We start from the raw sequence: 19362 nt of genomic DNA, 5'->3' as shown, positions 1-19362 counted from the left end.
AACTATTGGGTCATTAACAGTTTCATACCTCATCTTTAAAAAGTGTCAATGTCATACCTTATCTTTGAATTTGTTGCAATATCATACCTTCTGTCAGTTGTCTGTCAATTCTTCTGTTAAATATTGATGTGGCATGAGGTAGAGCCTACTTTCTATTAAAAAAATTAATAAAATATTTAAAATATTAATGAAATATTAACTAAATATTAAAAAAAAAGGAAACCCATATCCTACCCCCCCGAAACCCCATCCCCTTCATCATCTTCCCCATCTGTAACATCCCACATTGCCCAAGGGAGTGATCCTTAAATGTATATTTCCATCACTACCTAGCACGAAGCCTTTTGGGAGCTCATTGGCTTCGGGTTCTGTAGGAACTCCAAAGTTAAGCGAGAAGGAGGCCAGAGCACTCCCAGGATGGGTGACCTACTGGGAAGTTGCTCGTGAGTTCCCAAAAACAAAACCGTGAGGGAATGGTAAGCCCAAAACGGACAATATCATGCTACGGTGGTGGAGCGGGCCTGGGATGTGGTAGACCTGGGCCGGGATGTGACAAATGGTATCAGAGCCAATCCCTGGCCGGAAGTGTGCCGACGAGGGCGTCGGGCCCCTAAGGGGGGTGGATTGTAACATCCCACATCGTTTAGGGGAGTGATCATTTATGTATATTTCCATCCTTACCTAGCACGAGACATTTTGAGAGCTCACTGGCTTTGGGTTCTGTAAGAACTCTGAAGTTAAGCGAGAAGGAGGCCAGAGCACTCCCAGGATGGGTGACCCACTGAGAAGTTGCTTGTGAGTTCCAAAAAACAAAATCGTGAGGGAATGGTAAGCTCAAAGCGGACAATATCGTGCTACGGTGGTGGAGCGGGCCCGGGATGTGGTGGACCTGGGCCGGGATGTGACACCATCCGTCGTCCCCCCCCCAAAAAAAAACCTTCCTTCCAAACCCAGAACCCCACCCACCCCCACCTCCCCCGCAACCCCCCTTTCTCCCTCTCGAGCCTCCAACCCACCTCCCTCTCTTCCACTCTCTTCACCTTCCCTCCCATTCAAAATCTTAAAAAAAAAAAAAAAAAAAAAAAACCAGAAACAAATCTAAACCCAGGATTGTCCAGATCGTCGCACCCCACCCAACCTTTCCTCCTCGGACCACCTCAACTGGTTTTATTTATTTATTATTATTATTATTATTATTATTATTATTATTATTATTATTATTTAAGTTTTGAATAGGAGGGGGGGTGAGGAAGGTAGATGAGAGGGAGGTGGTTGGGAGGCTCAGAGGGAGAAATGGGGGGTTGCGGGGGTGGGGTTCTGGGTTTGGAAGGAAGGTTTTTGGGGGGGGGGGGGACGACGGATGGGGAAGATGATGAAGGGGATTAGGTGTTGGGATTTGGGTATTGGTTTATTTTTTTTAATTTTTAATATTTTATTACTTTTTTTAAATATTTTAAAAAAATTTAATATTTTTAATAGAAGGTGGGCCCGGCCTCATTCGATGTCAGCATTTAATAGATGAATTAACAGACAACTGACGGAAGGTATGACATTGCAACAAATTCGAAGATAAGGTATGACATTAAAACTTTTTAAATATGAGGTATAAACTGTTAATGACCTAATAGTTGACATAGTTTTATGTAATTTACTAAAAATAAAAACATATATGGTTGGTTAAGCCCACTAATCCAAGAGAATCCTGACCTAAATTTGCCCCATAAATAAGTTTTGAACTAAAACTCATATTTGTCCTAATAGTTAGAGCAAGTTAGGATAAATTTAAAACTTAAACTTTGAGTTTTACTTCAAAAGTTATAATAGATCTTAACGACCCATATTTAAATTACAAATTTAATTTAAAATTTTAAATAACCCATTTTATAAATTATCCATTGCCAAAAGGAAAGTTGACAAGTTGGTGCTGAGCCTTATCCACAATAATGCGTTGGCAGACTTTCCCTTGGTTTCAAAGAATGAGATCCTCTGTAGATCATCTTTGTGAAGATCTCATGAATATTCTAATTACATTTAATTATTGTATATTGTACGATCAGAAATAATTATAAATTATTATATTTAAAATTAAATATAAACAATACTTAATAAAATTTGATCGTATAATGTATAATGAGCGAAAATGATTAGATAATCTTTAAAGTCTTCACAAAGAGGATCCTCATTCGATTTCAAATTCATACGTGTCATGACAATCCGCACGCTCATCACCCACCCGGCCAATTACCGGACAAATCACCTGCACAGCTCACAACCGTCAGAATGCGGGCCCTCCCAATTTTATCCAAACACGCAAGTGGGCGCACGTGACTTCCCGGCCCCGACAGAACACGCCAAACCAGCTGACGTCATCGGCCGCCGCCGGCCGCCTCCAAGAGCAGTCATTGCCCAAACCCAAGGGCGTTTACGTAAATCGGGTCCAGTTTATTTCTGTGCGCGAACACGGCGAATCGGTGGGACATGTGCGTAGCACGTGACGGTCGTCCATGGGCCGTCTGCCTTAAAAGGAAAGAAGAAAGCGCCACGCGGTTATTGATTCGTTGACGCGAAATTTTATAAACATTTCGGGATCGGAAAATTCGGTGAGTTAACTCGCTGTGCAGCCGAGCCAGATTGGGGTTGGTGAATTCTAGCGCCGATGGTTCAGCTAATGAGTCCGCGAAAGGTGACGGTGAAGTTGGACGGCGATGAGTCGTGTGGCACCCGACGCGGTGCGAGTCACAAACGGCTCAAACTCGACTCGTCTCCGCAGGTATATGTTCATCTCCTTTCAATTTTGTTTTTCGTATTATCTGATTTTGAATTAGCACAGATTGAGCTGATTTGATTTGATTTTCCTGAATTTTCCTAGAACCAAAAGGATTACTGATTAGGGAGTCGTTTTCAGGAAGAAAAGATATTTTTTCCCCGTGTTTTTTGATTTTGAATTAGCTTGATTGAATTATTTTAGTTTTCTTGTACTCTCTTAGCATCCAAACAGATTAGGGAGTCGTTTTCAGAGAGAAATGAATTTGTTTTTTTTTCAAATTTGATGTGATGTATTGAGAGTATGCTGATTTTTCATGGTGTTTGTATCAAAGATGCCGGGCGATGTGGATGCGTGGGTGTGCCATCCGCTGGATGAGCCGAGCCCGCTCGGTTTGCAGCTCAAAAAAAGTCCATCTTTTCTGGATTTGATCCAGATGAAGCTGTCTCAAGAAAAATCTGCTAAATTGGCAACCCTAGGCAAGAGAAGTCACAAGGGAGCTGCTGCTTCCGGTGCATCAGACAAGCTCAAGGCTATGAACTTTCCGGCTTCCCTTCTAAGGATTGGGACTTGGGAGGTATACAAAAACGAACATGTTTTCTGTATTCGATTTTGTTTAATGTATTGATGGTGGATGTTGGATTGAAGTATTATCGATTTTCTGTTGCAGTATAAGTCAAGATACGAAGGAGATTTGGTGGCGAAATGTTATTTTGCCAAGCATAAACTTGTATGGGAAGTGCTTGATGGTAGTCTTAAGAACAAGATGGAAATTCAGTGGTCAGATGTTTTGGCTATCAAGGCAAACTACCCGGATGATGGACCGGGGACTTTGGATGTAGTGGTAATTGTCACTCTTAACATAATTTTCCTTTTTCCCTTGGGAATTATGCCGTATCAGTTCATAATCTGTTATATTATCTCTTGGTGCAGCTTGCCAGACCGCCTCTTTTCTTTAGGGAGACCAATCCGCAACCTAGGAAGCATACCTTGTGGCAGGCAACATCTGATTTTACTGCTGGACAAGCCACTTTGAACAGGTATCTCTAACCTTGTAGTCAATAGTTAGATGCTTTAAGCACCAAAGCATGAATCTTTGTCAGAATGTTTCCTAGATTGATTACATGTTTATTTGAAACGTCAGTGGTATGGGTTAGTTACTATAGTTATGAGAACTTTTTAAAACATTGAGAAGCTTATATAAAGGGTGAATCTTTTTGTGTACCAAATTAGAGTGATGGTCAAAGTTATGGTGTACAAAAACAGTTATGTCCGAAACAATCTCCTGAATTATTATCTTGCCATACAGCAACATGCTATTTATCATTTTACCCTTTACCGTAAAGTTTAGAACTGAACCATCTAAGCAACTTTATTATTTTATCTGTCTGTCACCCGCACATGTAAAAAGTGGTTTGCACGCATTAAAATGTACTAAATGAATGGAACAAGCTGCAAAGTCTGGGTCTGTGACATGAGAATACAAGGATACTTGTAGCAAACATAGGCATGTAGACTCTGTACCTTTCCAATCTTGGTGTATCTCACTGGTTTAGGTATCCCACAAGTGTTTAGCTTTCCATTCGTGGAAATCATATATATCCGTATGTGCAATGATGCACATGCATGTGCACACATATGCACGGTAGCTTCAGAAAACATGGTGCAGGAACTCCTTATAAATGACTTGGTATGCCTTGACGTTTTTCTAATGTTTTACTTATCCAATGTTTTACAAGGTTCATTTAGTAGTTAGCAACCGATTATGCATACTGTAGAGTGTGGAGAATTGTCATCTTTTGTGTTCCAAATTTTATTTTATTTTTCCTTTGTCTTAGGCGGCATTTTCTGCAGTGCCCACAAGGGTTGCTCTTTGGCAAGCATTTCGAAAAGCTTATTCAATGTGATCCTCGTCTCAACTTTTTAAGCCAGCAGCCAGAAATTGTGTTAGAATCTCCTTTCTTTGATGCTAGAGCTACCGTAACAGGTGGCCCTGATGATGAATATAGACATCGGTTTGGTACAAAGAATGAAGAGGGGTCTGCGTTATTTGGTTTGCAGGAATCAGCATCACCTTCTGGAGCTCATTCGTCGCCATCTAAAAATGAACAAGATTTTAGTGGTAGAGCTCCTCAAAATTATTCCCAGGAAATTTCTTCACCTGGTACAGGTAAATCTGCAAACCTCAAACCGAGTTAATTGTTATAGTGATAAATACTCAACCGTATAGTATTAAAAAACTGCTTAATTACTATATTTGCTAAAAATTCAATCCTCACTCTCTTCCCCCATGACTTATGATTAAAACTTGTGTTTCTGGGTTTAAGATTTTATTCCCATGCAATTGCAGTTCTGTTTATTTCTTGCATTTAACATGTTTTCATTTTTCATCATATCGTTGAGTAACCTGAGTTAGAAGCATATATATCTCGTCAATTCTGTCTCTGCATATATAGAATAAATAGTCACAAAATAACTTACGGATCCCCTTCAACAGAAATTCTGTTGGCAAAGTATGTGAGCCTGAGAATTATGTTTGAAAGTCTCTTCATCATCGTCCCCTTTGGTTCAGTAAATGGGTTGGGAAAGTTTTCCTCACTCGGAAAATTAAGGGAACACTACCCCAACCTACATGCTCCACTCAGAAAGCTTCAACATACAAGCTTCAACAAAAGAAAATTCAAAGAACTTAGCGAATAAGGCTTTGGTGTATTTAACACAATACGTTGAAATGAAGGAAAGCTTATTTATTGATATCCCCGATAAGCTACAAATATGTACATATACATGAGTCAAAATAAACACACAAGAGGGAGCCTTCACAAAGGTTGCTTAGGAGAAGTCTCAGCAGTCGGTAGAGCCTCAGAAAGAGAAGGCACCGGAGGGGGATCATTTGGAGCCTCAGTACTGGACAGAACCCTAGAAGGAGGAGGCATCAGAGGTTGATCATTTGGAGCTTCATTACGCGGTACAGCCCCAGAAGACGAAGGCAATAAATGCCTTTGGAACAAACCCACAAATCTCTGATGATCAAGTAAAACCTGACCATCAGTTTCCTTCATCTGGTCAAGCTTCCTCTTCATGTTTGTAGCATAGTCATGTGCGAGCCGGTGCAACTGTTTATTCTCATGCTTGAGCCCTCTAATCTCCTGTTTGAGACTCATCACTTCAGCCGCCAATGATTCAACTTGGCGGGTTCGAGCAAATAGGCGTTGGGCCATATTAGACACAGAACCTGCACACTGAACACTGAGAGCCAGCGAATCCTTAACAGCTAACTCATCAGACCGTTTGGAAAGTAGTCTGTTATCTTTGGGAGTGAGAAGGTTCCTGGCCACCACCGCAGCGGTCATATCATTCTTCATCACGGAATCCCCAACGGTAAGAGGACCAGTGGGGGAGACGAAGGATGGACGCCATATGTTGTCTGGAGAAGGCGGGGCTGCCTCTTCAACAAGGTTCAAGTCAAAACGACGGTCGGAGGGGCCAGACATTTTCAAAGGTGTTGAAGAGAGAAGAGGTCGGACAAATCAAGATCTTAGAAGTGCAAGAATGAAGCTTCTACTGGTGGAGATTCAAGTGTGCTTTGGAACTTAATGCCAGCCCCTATAAAAATCTGCACTCGACGGAGCTTCAGAAATCGAAGAGGCGCCTGCTCAGAAATCGAAGAGGCGTTTGCTTTCTCAAAAGCTGGGCTGCTTAGAGATCACGAGGGTTGATCTCAGAAATCGAAGAGGCGTTTGCTTTCTCAAAAGTTGGGCTGCTCAAAGACCACAAAGGCCGATCTCAGAAATCGAAGAGGCGCTCACTTTCTCAAAAGCTGGGCTCCCCAGAGACCACGAGGGCCGATCTCAGAAATCGAAGAGGCACCTACTTTTCCAGCCTTGTCAGCACCTGTCACACGCACACTCAGCTTTGCGGAAATTATGGGCATTCTATCGAAGACTTCTGGGGAAGTAGAAAACACATGAATCTTACTGTTCAATCACCCACTTGCCACACGCAACAATAGCTCATGGGTACCACAGAAAACTTTGCCAAAGTTCTCTGCCAAAGTTGAGCACGTGAAGCTTGCAGCTCCCACTACATCACTCTGACCAAGAAGGGTAAAAGAATAGCAAATAAACAGCACTAACAAAGTTTAAACCCATAAATTTTGAAGGTCTAGCTACCATATTATTACCCACAAGGGTAAAGGAACAGTACCACTGCTGGATAATTGGAAAGTCCCTGTGTGTCAACCTCTGTGCTTCGTGGCAAGGTAGACTAGCAAACATGCCCAACCTTTACTCACATTCGAGAAAACACTCCCAATAAGATTGCTTGCTCCAAAATCGAAGAGGCACCGTCCTCCGAATCTCGAGAGCCAGACTCCCAACATGACTACTTTCTTAAAAATCGAAGAGAAGCTTCGTGGCAAGGTAGACTAGCAAACATGCCCAACCTTTACTCACATTCGAGAAAACACTCCCAACAAGATTGCTTGCTCCAAAATCGAAGAGGCACCGCCCTCCGAATCTCGAGAGCCAGACTCCCAACATGATTACTTTCTCAAAAATCGAAGAGACGCTGCTCCCCGAATCTTCGAGAGCCAGACCCCCAGCATGATTGCTTTCTCAAAAATCGATGAGGCATCGTTCTCCGAATCAATCGAAGAGGCGCTCGCTTTCTCAAAAGCTGGGCTGCTCAGAGACCACGAGGGCCAATCTCAGAAATCGAAGAGGCACCTACTTTTCTAGCCTTGTCAGCACCTGTCACACGCACACTCAGCTTTGCAGAAATTATGGGCATTCTGTCGAAGACTTCTGGTGAAGTAGAAAGCACATGAATCTTACTGTTCAATCACCCACTTCCCACACGCAACAATAGCTCATGGGTACCACATATAACTTTGCCAAAGTTGAGCACGTGAAGCTTGCAGCTCCCACTACATCGCTCTGACCAAAAAAGGTAAAAGAATAGCAAAGAAACAGCACTAACAAAGTTTAGACACATAAATTTTGAAGGTCTAGCTACCATATTATTACCCACAAGGGTAAAGGAACAGTACCACTGCTGGATAATTGGAAAGTCCCTGTGTGTCAACCTCTGTGCTTCGTGGCAAGGTAGACTAGCAAACATGCCCAACCTTTACTCACATTCGAGAAAACACTCCCAACAAGATTGCTTGCTCCAAAATCGAAGAGGCACCGTCCTCCGAATCTCGAGAGCCAGACTCCCAACATGACTACTTTCTCAAAATTGAAGAGAGGGTAAAGGAACAGTACCATTGCTGGATAATTGGAAAGTCCCTGTGTGTCAACCTTTGTGCTTCGTGGCAAGGTAGACTAGCAAACATGCCCAACCTTTACTCACATTCGAGACAACACTCCCAACAAGATTGCTTGCTCCAAAATCGAAGAGGCACCGCCCTTCGAATCTCGAGAGCCAGACTCCCAACATGATTACTTCCTCAAAAATCGAAGAGACACTGCTCTCCGAATCTCGAGAGTCAGACCCCCAACATGATTGCTTTCTCAAAAATCGAAGAGGCATCGTTTTCCGAATCTCGAGAGCCAGATACCACAGACCACTTTTTCAAAGTGCTCTGACAGAGTTAAAACATGTGAAACTGGCAGCTCCCACTACCGTGCTATGACCAAGCAGGGTAAAGGAATAACATTACTACTTGTTGTTAGGGAGACTCCTATATATGTCGACCTCCATCCCCAACGGACAGGCAGACCTGCAAAAATGCTCAACCCTTCATCATATCTGAGAGGGCACTCCCAACGAAGCCTTTCGAAATATTCAGCTTTCTTTCCCCCCGATAATACCTCTGCAAACAAGCTATACTAGAGCAAGAATATCTCATATCATCAGGGTTAAAAGCAAGAGTATCCCATATCATGCTTTTTCCCTGTCTTTTCCTTTGGCCTTGTTTTTACCTGCAAGACAAGGAGAAAGAGAGCAATCAGTCAGCAGTTGGAATCAAGCTTCCAGCCAGGAACTGACTGCCTGGAACCCCTTACCTGATTACTTACCTGGCATTGCTCTCGAGTACTCATCTTCAACATCTGATGTTTCCAGGGAAGATTCCGCATCTGCTTGAGGAACAGATAGGGCAAGTGCGAAGGATACAAGGAAGCATGTGGAGACAAGCGTAACAGCACACGTGCCGATACATCCATTACTCTGTCAAAAGCAAAAGTATCCCATATCAGCAGGGTGGAACGTACTCTAGATTTGATGGACTTGTTTTGACCCTCAAATTCTTCAGTCGGCCTTATACTCTGGAGGAAACCAGAAAACCCTCCAGCTCAGTTCAAGAATAAGCCTGTGGAAAGTTACTTCTTCAAAAGCAAAAGTATCTCATATCATCTCTTCTCATTTTTCTTCTCTTTATCCTTCATGCTGCTGCAAGATGGGGAGAAGGTGAACAATCAGTCGGAGCTCTGATTGCTTACCTTGTCTGTCACCTCTTTCAGCAGACCCCCTAGCTCGGCGACTTGGGGGACTCCTACTACATGGTTTGTATCGCGCTTGACCAAGCCTGAAACTACAAGTAAGCTTCAAGTGAAATTGATACATTACCTTGTGCATCTCCACCAGTTAAAGATACCACCCCTGGATGGAGGAAGAGTACTTCCAGAGAAGATGCCACATCTACCTATGAGACAGATAAGGCAAGTCAAGACGACACCACACTCCGATACTTAGAAGTTTCGTGATTACGAGATCATTCTCCCACAATATTTCCTAATGTCATTTGTACTAAATCATTCACTTGTACTCACTAAAGGAGAGCTTGAACCTATGTACTTGTGTAAACCCTTCACAATTAATGAGAACTCTTCTATTCCGTGGACGTAGCCAATCTGGGTGAACCACGTACATCTTGTGTTTGCTTTCCTATCTCTATCCATTTATATACTTATCCACACTAATGACCGGAGCAATCTAGCGAAGATCACAAAAAGCGACCGTTTTCGCTACCTAGGATCTATCTTGCAAGAGAACGGAGAATTAGATGGAGATCTCAACCATAGAATACAAGCTGGATGGATGAAGTGTAAGAATGCATCCGGCGTGTTGTGTGACCGTCGTAGGCCACTGAAGCTCAAGGGAAAATTTTATAGGACGGCAATAAGGCCAGCGATGTTGTATGGCACAGAATGTTGGGCGGTGAAGCATCAACACGTACACAAAATGGGTGTAGCGGAGATGAGGATGCTTCGTGGGATGTGTGGGCACACGAGAAAGGATAAGATTGGGAATGAGGATATCCGAGGTAAAGTAGGAGTAGCCGAAATTGTAGGAAAGATGAGAAAAAATCGGCTCCGGTGATTTGGACATGTGCAAAGAAGGCCGACTGACGCTCCGGTTCGAAGATGTGACTACGGGACAGAGGTTCAGGGCCGAAGGGGTAGAGGAAGACCTAGGAAAACTTTGGAAGAGACTCTAAGAAAAGATTTAGAGTACTTGGATCTAACGGAGGACATGACACAAAACCGAGCGCAATGGCGTTCTAGGATTCATATAGCCGACCCCACTTAGTGGGAAAAGGCTTTGTTGTTGTTGTATCGGTTCAGAGGATAAGAGGTACTTTCACTGAATAAGGGATTAGAAAATCTGAAAAGAAACAAGTAACGAGTAGAAAAAGATGGAATTTGAAACATGATGTTCCATATTTTAATTTGCAGCTGATTTGGTTAATCAAGTTAATTTGTACAGAAATACGCCACCATGAAATGTACCAACATAAACCAAAAATGAAAGCTGAAAACAATTTTAAGTAGGTTATCTTTTCTAGTTTTTCGTATTCATTTTGTATGACAATTTTATGTGCATTTCGTCATCCTCCCTCCTACCACACTCCATCCACATTCTTGGTTCATCCATCTTTCCTTCTACTTTCTCTTTATATCTAGTAAAATAAATAATGAAAACTAAAACCTAAAACTGAAATGGTTATCAAATGGGCCCTAAGATAATGAATGTTAAAGGAGCTATAGATGTTGCTACCTTTTTGGTAATTGTTTCACTAAGATAGTTTCATGGATGCACCATATAGGTTAGATTGTTGTAGCTTATCTATTGAGTGCATTAGATCCTGATATTCTTTTTCACGCCCCGTAGGAAGAAAGAAAGTCATTCATTTGCAGAAAATCATCTATTTTTACCCCAAAACAGAAAAAAGGAAGCAAGTCACCCACCCACCGTTCGTGTACACCAAGCATGACATTAAATGTTTTTTTTTTTTTTTGGAAGAAATCATCTGCTACCTAGAGATCAATGAAATGCCAGTCCAAGAAGGCCTCATATGGAAAAGAAAAAAAACTGTAGTTGTCCATGGAAAGATGTCCTTTTTCTTTTGTTTTACGATGATTGATTTCTATTATATAAATTCTGGAGAAAGTTGAGACCAGAGCTAGTTAATCTCTATTAGTTTAAGCATGCACTTCATATGAGATTCATGTTTGTCGTGGAATTTTGTTATGGAGACTGCATTGCACAAGTACTGTGCCTAACCTGTCCTCTTATATACAGTGATGGACACTGCTGGAACCTCAAAGACGCTCAGCAAGTTCAATCAAATAAAAGTTCCTGGACTTCCTTCGTCAATGTCAGTGAGTGACTTCGTAAGCCACATTGGAAATTGCATTTCCGGAAAGGAACAACCCAGCACAGACATGTTGGAGGAGATTACGCAGTACTTGTTCAGTGACTCCCAAATCACGTTACCCTCTGATGAGCAGTCCCTCATGACGAGGGTCAATTCCCTTTGCTGCCTTTTGCAAAAGGATCCTTCTACAGAACTAAACTTGCAAGTCAGAAGCGATGAGTGGTTGAATGGAAGCGATGATCGGAAAGCAGCGGAAACCAACTCCGCTTTTGCATCAGCTCGTGAGAGTAAGCCTGTACAAGGTTTTCCTGTACCCAAGGGTGAGCCCAACGATGATTCTGCTGACAAGCAGGAACTGACCATGCCGAGAAGGGATTCATTTGGGGAACTGCTTCTTAATATTCCCAGGATAGCATCTCTTCCTCAGTTTCTTTTTAACTGGTCATAAGGTTATTATGTAATTAGGCTAGGGAGTAGTCATTTACCTTCCCGGATTAGTCTTTGTACAAAAGCATAGAAATCTAAATGGCGGCTCTCACGTCTGTGAATACAACAGGTGCAGGTTGTTGAAACGTGTAAGGGATTCAGAAATGTATGTTCGTTGATGAAGAATGCTGACGTGTTTATAACACCAACCTAGTTCTTATTTTTCAAACGCTTAGGAATTAATTGGGATGGTAGCCAGCCCTAGTGCCTAGGAGGGGCCTGGGTGGCGCTAGGCGGAGATTTTCAGAACAGTACTCATCTTACCTTTGTATACAATGAACAAGTGTTCTTTTTAGCCATGTGAGTTTTGTTAACACTCTAAGAGTCTGCCCTTCTGTGATCGCTTTGGCCCATCGGCGCCATCTGTTTCCTTGATAAATTGATATCGGTCAACAGATTGCTTTGCCTCCCTCTCTTCGAGACCCGTAAACTTTCACGCAGGAGAGGGACACTAAACAGAAGTTTCAAACCTGTTTATCTCCAATCGCAAACGAAAGAAATGAAGGGCTAGTTGTGTTCTTAATGAATTGTATCCAGAACACTACTATCTGTTAAATTTGTTTCGTGTATCGGCATTGGCCTTTGGTGACAGTGACAGTGAACGAACTTGAATTATGGATGAGGAATCATTTGACGCATAAAACTAGCCAAGTACAGCTTAGACACATACTTTGACATATGACTCGCAAGATTCTAGTAATAGGCATGTGCAGAGGGCATTAGCACCTGCATACTGTGTTGCATCTGTTATGTGACTGCTTTCTCCAACCAAATGTACAAAAAGAATAAGGAAACAAATAACAAACAACATCTATGGCTCGTCGGAGCCTTCGTCATCCACGGGATCGTCTTGCAACATGTTCATGAGCATGGTTATCTGGTCTTGCAGCATTGCGTTCTCTCTCTCCATGTCTGCACGTTTGCTTCGCTCTTGGAGGAGTTGGAGTTGCAGGTGCTCTAGGCACCTGGCATCCTCTTCCAACTGCTCGTTTAGCCCGTCGATCTCCCTATCCTGAAACGACAACAAATAATAGCAGTTTAATTCGTTGCAAAAGCATTTCCTTTGGTTGGAGACGATGCGAGGTGTTGGAAATGACACCTTTCTGTTCATTTCATGAACAGCAATCCTCCGCATCTTCTCAACAACATCAACGTTAACTAGTTTCCTCTTTTTCCCAATCAGCCACCCTTTGGGATAGGTTGTGGCATCAAAGTCCGGTGGAGGAAGTAAGGATTCAGCTGACGGACGTTTGCCATTGATATTTGTTATAGGTTCTAAGGGTTCAAAAAGGGCCTTTCGACGTTCAGAGAGCTCAGCGGCAGTAGTTACGTCCTGCATTTCCTCTTTGGTGATGGACGCTTCCTGTTTGTCGGGACTATCATTAGCAATGTCTTCTGTTACCTTGTCTATATTCCTCCCGCTAGCTGTGGGAAACAAATTCACTTTCTAGTGCAATCGAATTTAGAGATGCAGCATATTTTGTACAAGGTGGTGGCATTAAAAGTTCGAACCAGAATGCAGTGATCGATATATGGAGTAGAATAACAGAAGGAATTTCAGTATACAAGTACAGGACACTAATGTACAATAGCTTATCAGTTGAGTTGTGTGTGGATCCTATTTCAATGGGCACTTGTTGAGTCGATCCGGGTACACGTCTTGCTTTTACTGCTATATCGGGTTGCATACAAAAGATAACAGTGGTAGTGTGCGGTGATCCTTGTACATACATACCATACCGCTAAATTAAAGTTCAGATAAGAAATTTGTACTCAATTAGGTCATTTGTACATGGGTGCAACTCAATCATAAATCTCAAAAAGGTTAGGGGAATTTGATCTAGGTGCTTGATCTTGGAATTTGTTAGACCAAATATCTCTTGCTTTTAGACTTTTTATTGAACTACTTTCTACAATTTTGGTGCCACGTTTTTTAAATTGTCACATTTCTAAAAATACAATACATGAATTATCCACCAATTTATACCGAAAATAATATCCAAAGCTCCTAAATATATCCCTTTTTTAAACCAAAATTATATTATTAAATCCAAAATAAAGAGAGATAATTATTAAGTTATCAATCAACCATATTTTACCAAAAATTAAAACTAAACATACAAAAAAAAAACTAAAATGAGATGTATCAAATACTAAAAACAAACATACCAATTGATAATAAGAAGAAATCAACCTATGAAAACCAAGGTATAAAATATCGATGATATCGGAAATATCGGTAGTCCAAAAACACGGAAATTTCGATGAAAATATCGGGATATTATCGACATCGATAAAAATTGAATAAAAACCACGGAAATTGTAAGAAAAACTTGGAAATTTTTATTGAAACTTTGCAGGATGTTTATTTAGTCAATTATCTATTAGTTTATCACAAAAAATTGGAAGGAAATGCATTGCATGATAGATATAACTAATTTAAGTTGATTATATAGTGAGCTGGCAAACATTGTGAATGTAAAAAATATGTAGTAATTAATGAAAGATGTTTAAACACACCATAATCATTTATAAATAATGAATTAGTACAATATTTTACACTTTATACATTGCATGGTAAGATACATGAGTGACTTAGTAAGGTCTAAAATATCGACGATATCGGAAATATCGGTAGTCCAAAAACACGGAAATTTCGATGGAATATCAGGATATTATGGATATTTTAGACCATGATGAAAACCAATAATAAATGTATCAATAGTGTATACAAAATAATTCTCTCAATGAAATGTATACATAGTAATTTAAAGAAATATAAACATACACCATTTTGTTTATCTTGAAGATAAAATTATATTTTAGTTTTACAAGAAAAAAATATTTTTTATGGAACAATATAAAAAAGAGATAATTGGATAAATATTTTGAAAGAAAACCCAAGATTATCTCCTTTGAAAAAGAGTCCACGACTTCTAAAATACCATACAAAAATTGGCAGAAAAAAAAGGCTCAACTAATTAAAGGACAAATTAAGGAATCAATATAAAAAATTAAATAATAATTTTTAATTTGATAAAAAGAAATACTAATGTGGCCTAATGCACCTACGCTCCTTAATCAAAATCCTAACAGGCAAAGATGTTTTATTAAAAAAAAAACACTTTAAATCTGGAAAGCTACGTGTGTGGCCTAAATTAAAGGGAAGAAAAGTTGGGCGGTGGAGATGAAAGATAAAGGAGAGGAAGGAGGATGGGCGCTGCCCAATCGGGACAAGAGAGAGAAGTGAGTGACCAACAGGAAGAGAGACCAAGAAAGGAAAGGAGGTAAAAGGAGATGGAGGGAATTGGTTGGGTTCCCCTTGACCCGGTCGATGACCCAACTTCCTTGGAGTTTTCCGACGGTTTTTTGTCCAATTTTCCGGCCTTCTTGAACCTTCCATGACCACTAAACCTCACCACAACACCCATCACCTAATTCTAACCAAACGACGAATTTTAGCCTCGATGTGGTGAGAAAACCCACCGATGGGTCCGGGTGGGTCTCGGCCTCGAATCACCATTTGTGAAACGATTTCTGTCGATCTCTACCAACATTAGACTCTCCTTGAACCTAGGAACAAACCCCAACCAACCATAGAGGCGGCGGAGCATCGGAGGAGTCGAATCAATGCACACCTAAATCTAGGGTTCCGACTGGTTTGGATGAAATTGAGGCTTTTCCCAGCGAAATTGACCTTAGTCACATGTATGAAAGTTATTCCTCTCATCGAGATCTTCATTCCTGTAGCATTTGGGAATTTTTGGAGTTGCTGGATTTTCCGACGAGTAGGGGCGGCTAACTGCCACGCGAGGGGGAAAAACCAGAGGTCCTTCCTTAGGTTCCTTGACATGCCGGACCCAAATCCACCCTTCGATTTGTGAAATTTCCGTTGTTTGGTTATATTTCCATTAATGACCACCACTTGGTTAATAAATGAATTGACAATCGGACCGTTGGATTGTCACCAAACTTTGATACGTTATAATACATAATATTTGAGGATATTAGAAACTTACGGATCAGGAATTTGATTTACCGATCTTCCCGAATAGGATATATAAGTTACGTGTTCTATTGATAAAAATTCTGAGACGTGATTTGATAATTGTTCTAGGCTTCGATCGTTCGTGACGCCTCGATATTCATGCTAGAGAGTTGTGGCGCGGACCTCAGGTGAGTGGGTCTTTTTCCTTTTTATAGTATGTATGTATATATACATACATACATACTTTATAGTTTCCACAAATGCTTTGAACTAAGTTATGCATAGCATGCCATGATTTAAAGGTGTTATATTTAAATATTGCATTATGATGAGATTTGTGATCATGCCAAATGATCCTACGGGGGCGCAGGTAAGTTCAGGTAAGTTATTATGTGATTGAAGTGGTTGCATTATATGAGCATGCATATATTCATTTAGAGCTCATCATTGCTGCACCCGGGTGTTAGTGATTTCGCCCCGGGGCCAGGGCACAACCTTCATGTGTATGTTCACCTCCCGTACCACACACTCGCCTTGATCCAAGTAGGTGCTAGCCTGTCGTATAGACTGCATTAGGCAATTCCGACTCATAGGTGACCCGCGATTTATCGCTAGCAATCACGTGATCGTAGCACTAGAACGTACATATTTACATCCAGCCTATCGTATAGGTCATACTAGGTGACTCCGACTCGTGTGCTAGCATAGATTGATGAACAATAGGTCTAGTCATACATTTCACATTAAATGACTCCGACTGGCATGCTAGTTTAGACAGATTTCACACCTGATTTACATTTATTATTGCTGAGATACTGTAGCATGACATGCTTCTGTTTTCACTGCACTTGTGCATTCATTTTCGTACCTATGTAGTATTATTATTTTCTGGAAACTATACAAGTTTTATGGCGAGGGTTATAACATTTTCAAAAGGTTTTTATTAAAACTTTATTTTCAGGCCCACTTACCCTTGTTTTTCGCCCCTCCAAGTTCTAGTAGCAGAGTTTTTGTACCGACGAGGATTATTAGCAAATCTTAGTGTAGACGATTACCATCGATGATATAATTCTCACCCTATTTTACTATACTGTACTTATGCTTTGTCATCACGTGTGAAATGGGTTCATACCCGATCACCACGCACTCTTGTATTTAGGCACTTTTAGGTTTAAATTTATTAAAATTTTCCACACCACTACACTTTATGGCTTTGTCACCTTATAGGTGTCGACCAACACATCTCGATTTGGAGTCCCAGTGGACATTCCAGGTCGGGATGTGTCACCCACCATAATGTTAAGTACATCCCCGCATTAAAATTTGATATTAAATGATTTATATACCCTAATATGCACTAACAATTTCAACCTCATAAGACTTTAGAAATATTTTTAAAAAAAATCTAACAACACCCCAAATCACTTTTGACTTTTATATCCCAAAATTATTTATCTTATTCAACTCTCAAAACCATACTCTCATCCTTCACTGTAGAACAAAACTCTAACCAATGAAACTATAAACATCTTGATCGAAAAAAAATATTTTGACAAATGTAACATGAAATCAACATTTCGGAAGTTTCATAGGAGGTAAGATTTCATATTTTTCCATCAATGAGGATTCTTGAACCTAAATCTTCAATCTTTTAAAGGGAAAAGAAACAACATAGAAACCACCTCATAATTCGAATATGTGAAGAGTGTTGGGTGTAAATATAAAAATAAAAACATAAAATCTGAATTTGCACCTAAGATGTCACGGGTGTGATGTGTATGTAGAAAATATGAGGTGTATGTTGAGCGTAGGGATGTGGCGGTATTTGGGGAAAGTTTGTGAGGTGTATTAAAATAAATTATAATTGAAAAAAAAATGTAAGGTGAATTACGTATGCAAGAGATGTATTCAACAATATGTAAGGTGTTAATAAAATAAGCCAATAGGAAATAGAACTTTCTACCATAAATTTGTCCGTATGAAGATAAGAAATATGATACATATATTGGAGATGTCTCCTTTTTATTAATCCAATCTCAATTAAATGATTTGACAGAAAAAAAAAATGTCAATTTAGTGAAGGTAGGTTTGAACTTTATTGCTGAATGAGGAGCAAGGTATTAGTAGCCAATTTGGTAATGTCTAGGTCTGGAATTCTTAAATTAAACGCACAGACCTCTAACGCATCCAAAACGAAGTGACTAAGAAGAATGGATAAATAAATATTTCGTTTTTATTTTTTATTTTAAAAAATTGAAAATCCATTTGATAACTACTTATAGTTAAAAAAAGAATGAAAAACCAAAATTTGAAAACTTAAGAAAATAGTTTTCTGTTTTCTTTTTTTGAAAATTAAAAAAAATTATCAAATGAATTTTCAATTTGAAAAAAAAAATAAAAACAAAAAAACCCCTAAAATAAACCTTATGGTTACCTTTTTTTTAATGTGTATGGTCGCATTTTCTTATGAAATAAAAGTATGCTCACAGTTGGGTTAATTAATAAAAAATTAGATGTGCTTGCTATTAAAAGTCAAACCTTTTTGTTTTGGTTGGATTTGAAAAGGAGTAAGTAATCCTTTGAAGACGTCAAAGATTACGGGCCAAAATTGAAAACAAAAACAAATGCAAATTGCAAATTAATACACATAATAAGGTATGAGCAAAGTCTTTCTCTCTCTCTCTCTCTCTTGAAAGAGAGACCAAACTAATTAACTAGTGTTTTGGCTTTAATCTTTCGGATCATATTAAGATTCATACCAAGTTTACAACTGAAAGAATGATTGAATGAGCTCAACTGAACTGATCAATTGTGGTATATAGAAATTAAGCAAGTTAAATCTTGCAAGCATCACAAAAACCAAGCCTAAATTCTCCATGAACAACAATTAATTAAATAATTAATTAATAAAAGTAGTACCTGATGATATTAGTGATCTCCTTCTGGGTTTCCAATCAATCCTTGTGGAAGAAACCAAAGCAAATCCTTCCAAACCCCCATCACTGCCCTTCATCTTCTTCCGCACATGATCATCATCTAAACCATAAATATTCTCCTTCTCCATCAAAATACAAAGTATTCAGAAGCAGAACAACAACAGCAGCTTAGAGAGAGGAACGAGAGAGAGAGAGAGGAGACTTGTTCTTGCTGCTCTTCTTGTTGGGAATTTTATTTGAGCATTTTTCTTGTTTGTTATACGTTTGAACCTACAAAAACGAGGAGGTAATTGTTATGGTCGACCAACACGATGGACGGGACCATGTGGGTATTTTTGACGGTCGAGATTTGGCAGTTGGTGGACGATTTGAGGTTAACAGTTGTCCCTTCTCTCTTTCTCTGCCATTGCCATTGGGTCCCTCCTCATTTTCTTGCGTGCTTTTTAAGAGCATCTCATCGGGAGATGCAAGTGTTTAGATGAACACTTATATTTTTATTTTATTTTATATCTTTTAAAAATGTAAATAAAAAATTCTACTGCAATGCAATGTGAAGAATGTAAACTAAATATTCTATTTAAAT

General features: G+C 39.9%; 2 protein-coding genes across 3 annotated transcripts; one reads left to right on the top strand and one right to left on the bottom strand.

The window, feature by feature from the left end:
* Window positions 1-2477: 2477 nt before the first annotated feature.
* On the top strand, window positions 2478-12171 carry LOC126634247 (uncharacterized). Its single transcript, XM_050304762.1, has 6 exons — window positions 2478-2770; window positions 3099-3341; window positions 3435-3608; window positions 3698-3804; window positions 4603-4934; window positions 11294-12171. Exons 1-6 carry the CDS (start codon window positions 2657-2659, stop codon window positions 11815-11817), a joined length of 1494 nt encoding a protein of 497 aa, XP_050160719.1. The 5' UTR covers window positions 2478-2656; the 3' UTR covers window positions 11818-12171.
* A 276-nt stretch (window positions 12172-12447) lies between these two features.
* LOC126634250 (protein HEADING DATE REPRESSOR 1-like) lies at window positions 12448-19146 on the bottom strand. Of its 2 annotated transcripts, none has more exons than XM_050304763.1 (3): window positions 18763-19146; window positions 12955-13298; window positions 12448-12867 (listed from the first exon to the last, which is right to left on the bottom strand). In XM_050304763.1, the coding sequence occupies exons 1-3, from the start codon at window positions 18905-18907 to the stop codon at window positions 12667-12669; spliced, it is 690 nt and encodes a 229-aa protein (XP_050160720.1). In that variant the 5' UTR covers window positions 18908-19146; the 3' UTR covers window positions 12448-12666. The 2 variants fall into 2 exon arrangements, with proteins under 2 accessions (XP_050160720.1, XP_050160721.1); XM_050304764.1 differs by having other exon boundaries at window positions 12955-13280; window positions 18763-19127.
* Window positions 19147-19362: the final 216 nt, after the last annotated feature.

Source organism: Malus sylvestris, chromosome 9, assembly GCF_916048215.2.
Source record: "Malus sylvestris chromosome 9, drMalSylv7.2, whole genome shotgun sequence".
Classification (NCBI taxonomy): domain Eukaryota; kingdom Viridiplantae; phylum Streptophyta; class Magnoliopsida; order Rosales; family Rosaceae; genus Malus; species Malus sylvestris.
This window is presented reverse-complemented; position numbering and strand designations above follow the sequence as displayed.

Coding starts and splice junctions, on each gene's coding strand:
- LOC126634247 (XM_050304762.1), top strand. CDS start 2,657: ATGGTTCAGCTAATGAGTCCGCGAAAGGTGACGGTGAAGTTGGACGGC. Junction 3,342..3,434: donor TAAGGATTGGGACTTGGGAG/GTATACAAAAAC, acceptor TTTCTGTTGCAG/TATAAGTCAAGATACGAAGG. Junction 3,805..4,602: donor GGACAAGCCACTTTGAACAG/GTATCTCTAACC, acceptor CCTTTGTCTTAG/GCGGCATTTTCTGCAGTGCC.
- LOC126634250 (XM_050304763.1), bottom strand. CDS start 18,907: ATGGAGAAGGAGAATATTTATGGTTTAGATGATGATCATGTGCGGAAG. Junction 13,299..18,762: donor GAGATCACTAATATCATCAG/GTACTACTTTTA, acceptor TGCACTAGAAAG/TGAATTTGTTTCCCACAGCT. Junction 12,868..12,954: donor TTCATGAAATGAACAGAAAG/GTGTCATTTCCA, acceptor TTGTCGTTTCAG/GATAGGGAGATCGACGGGCT.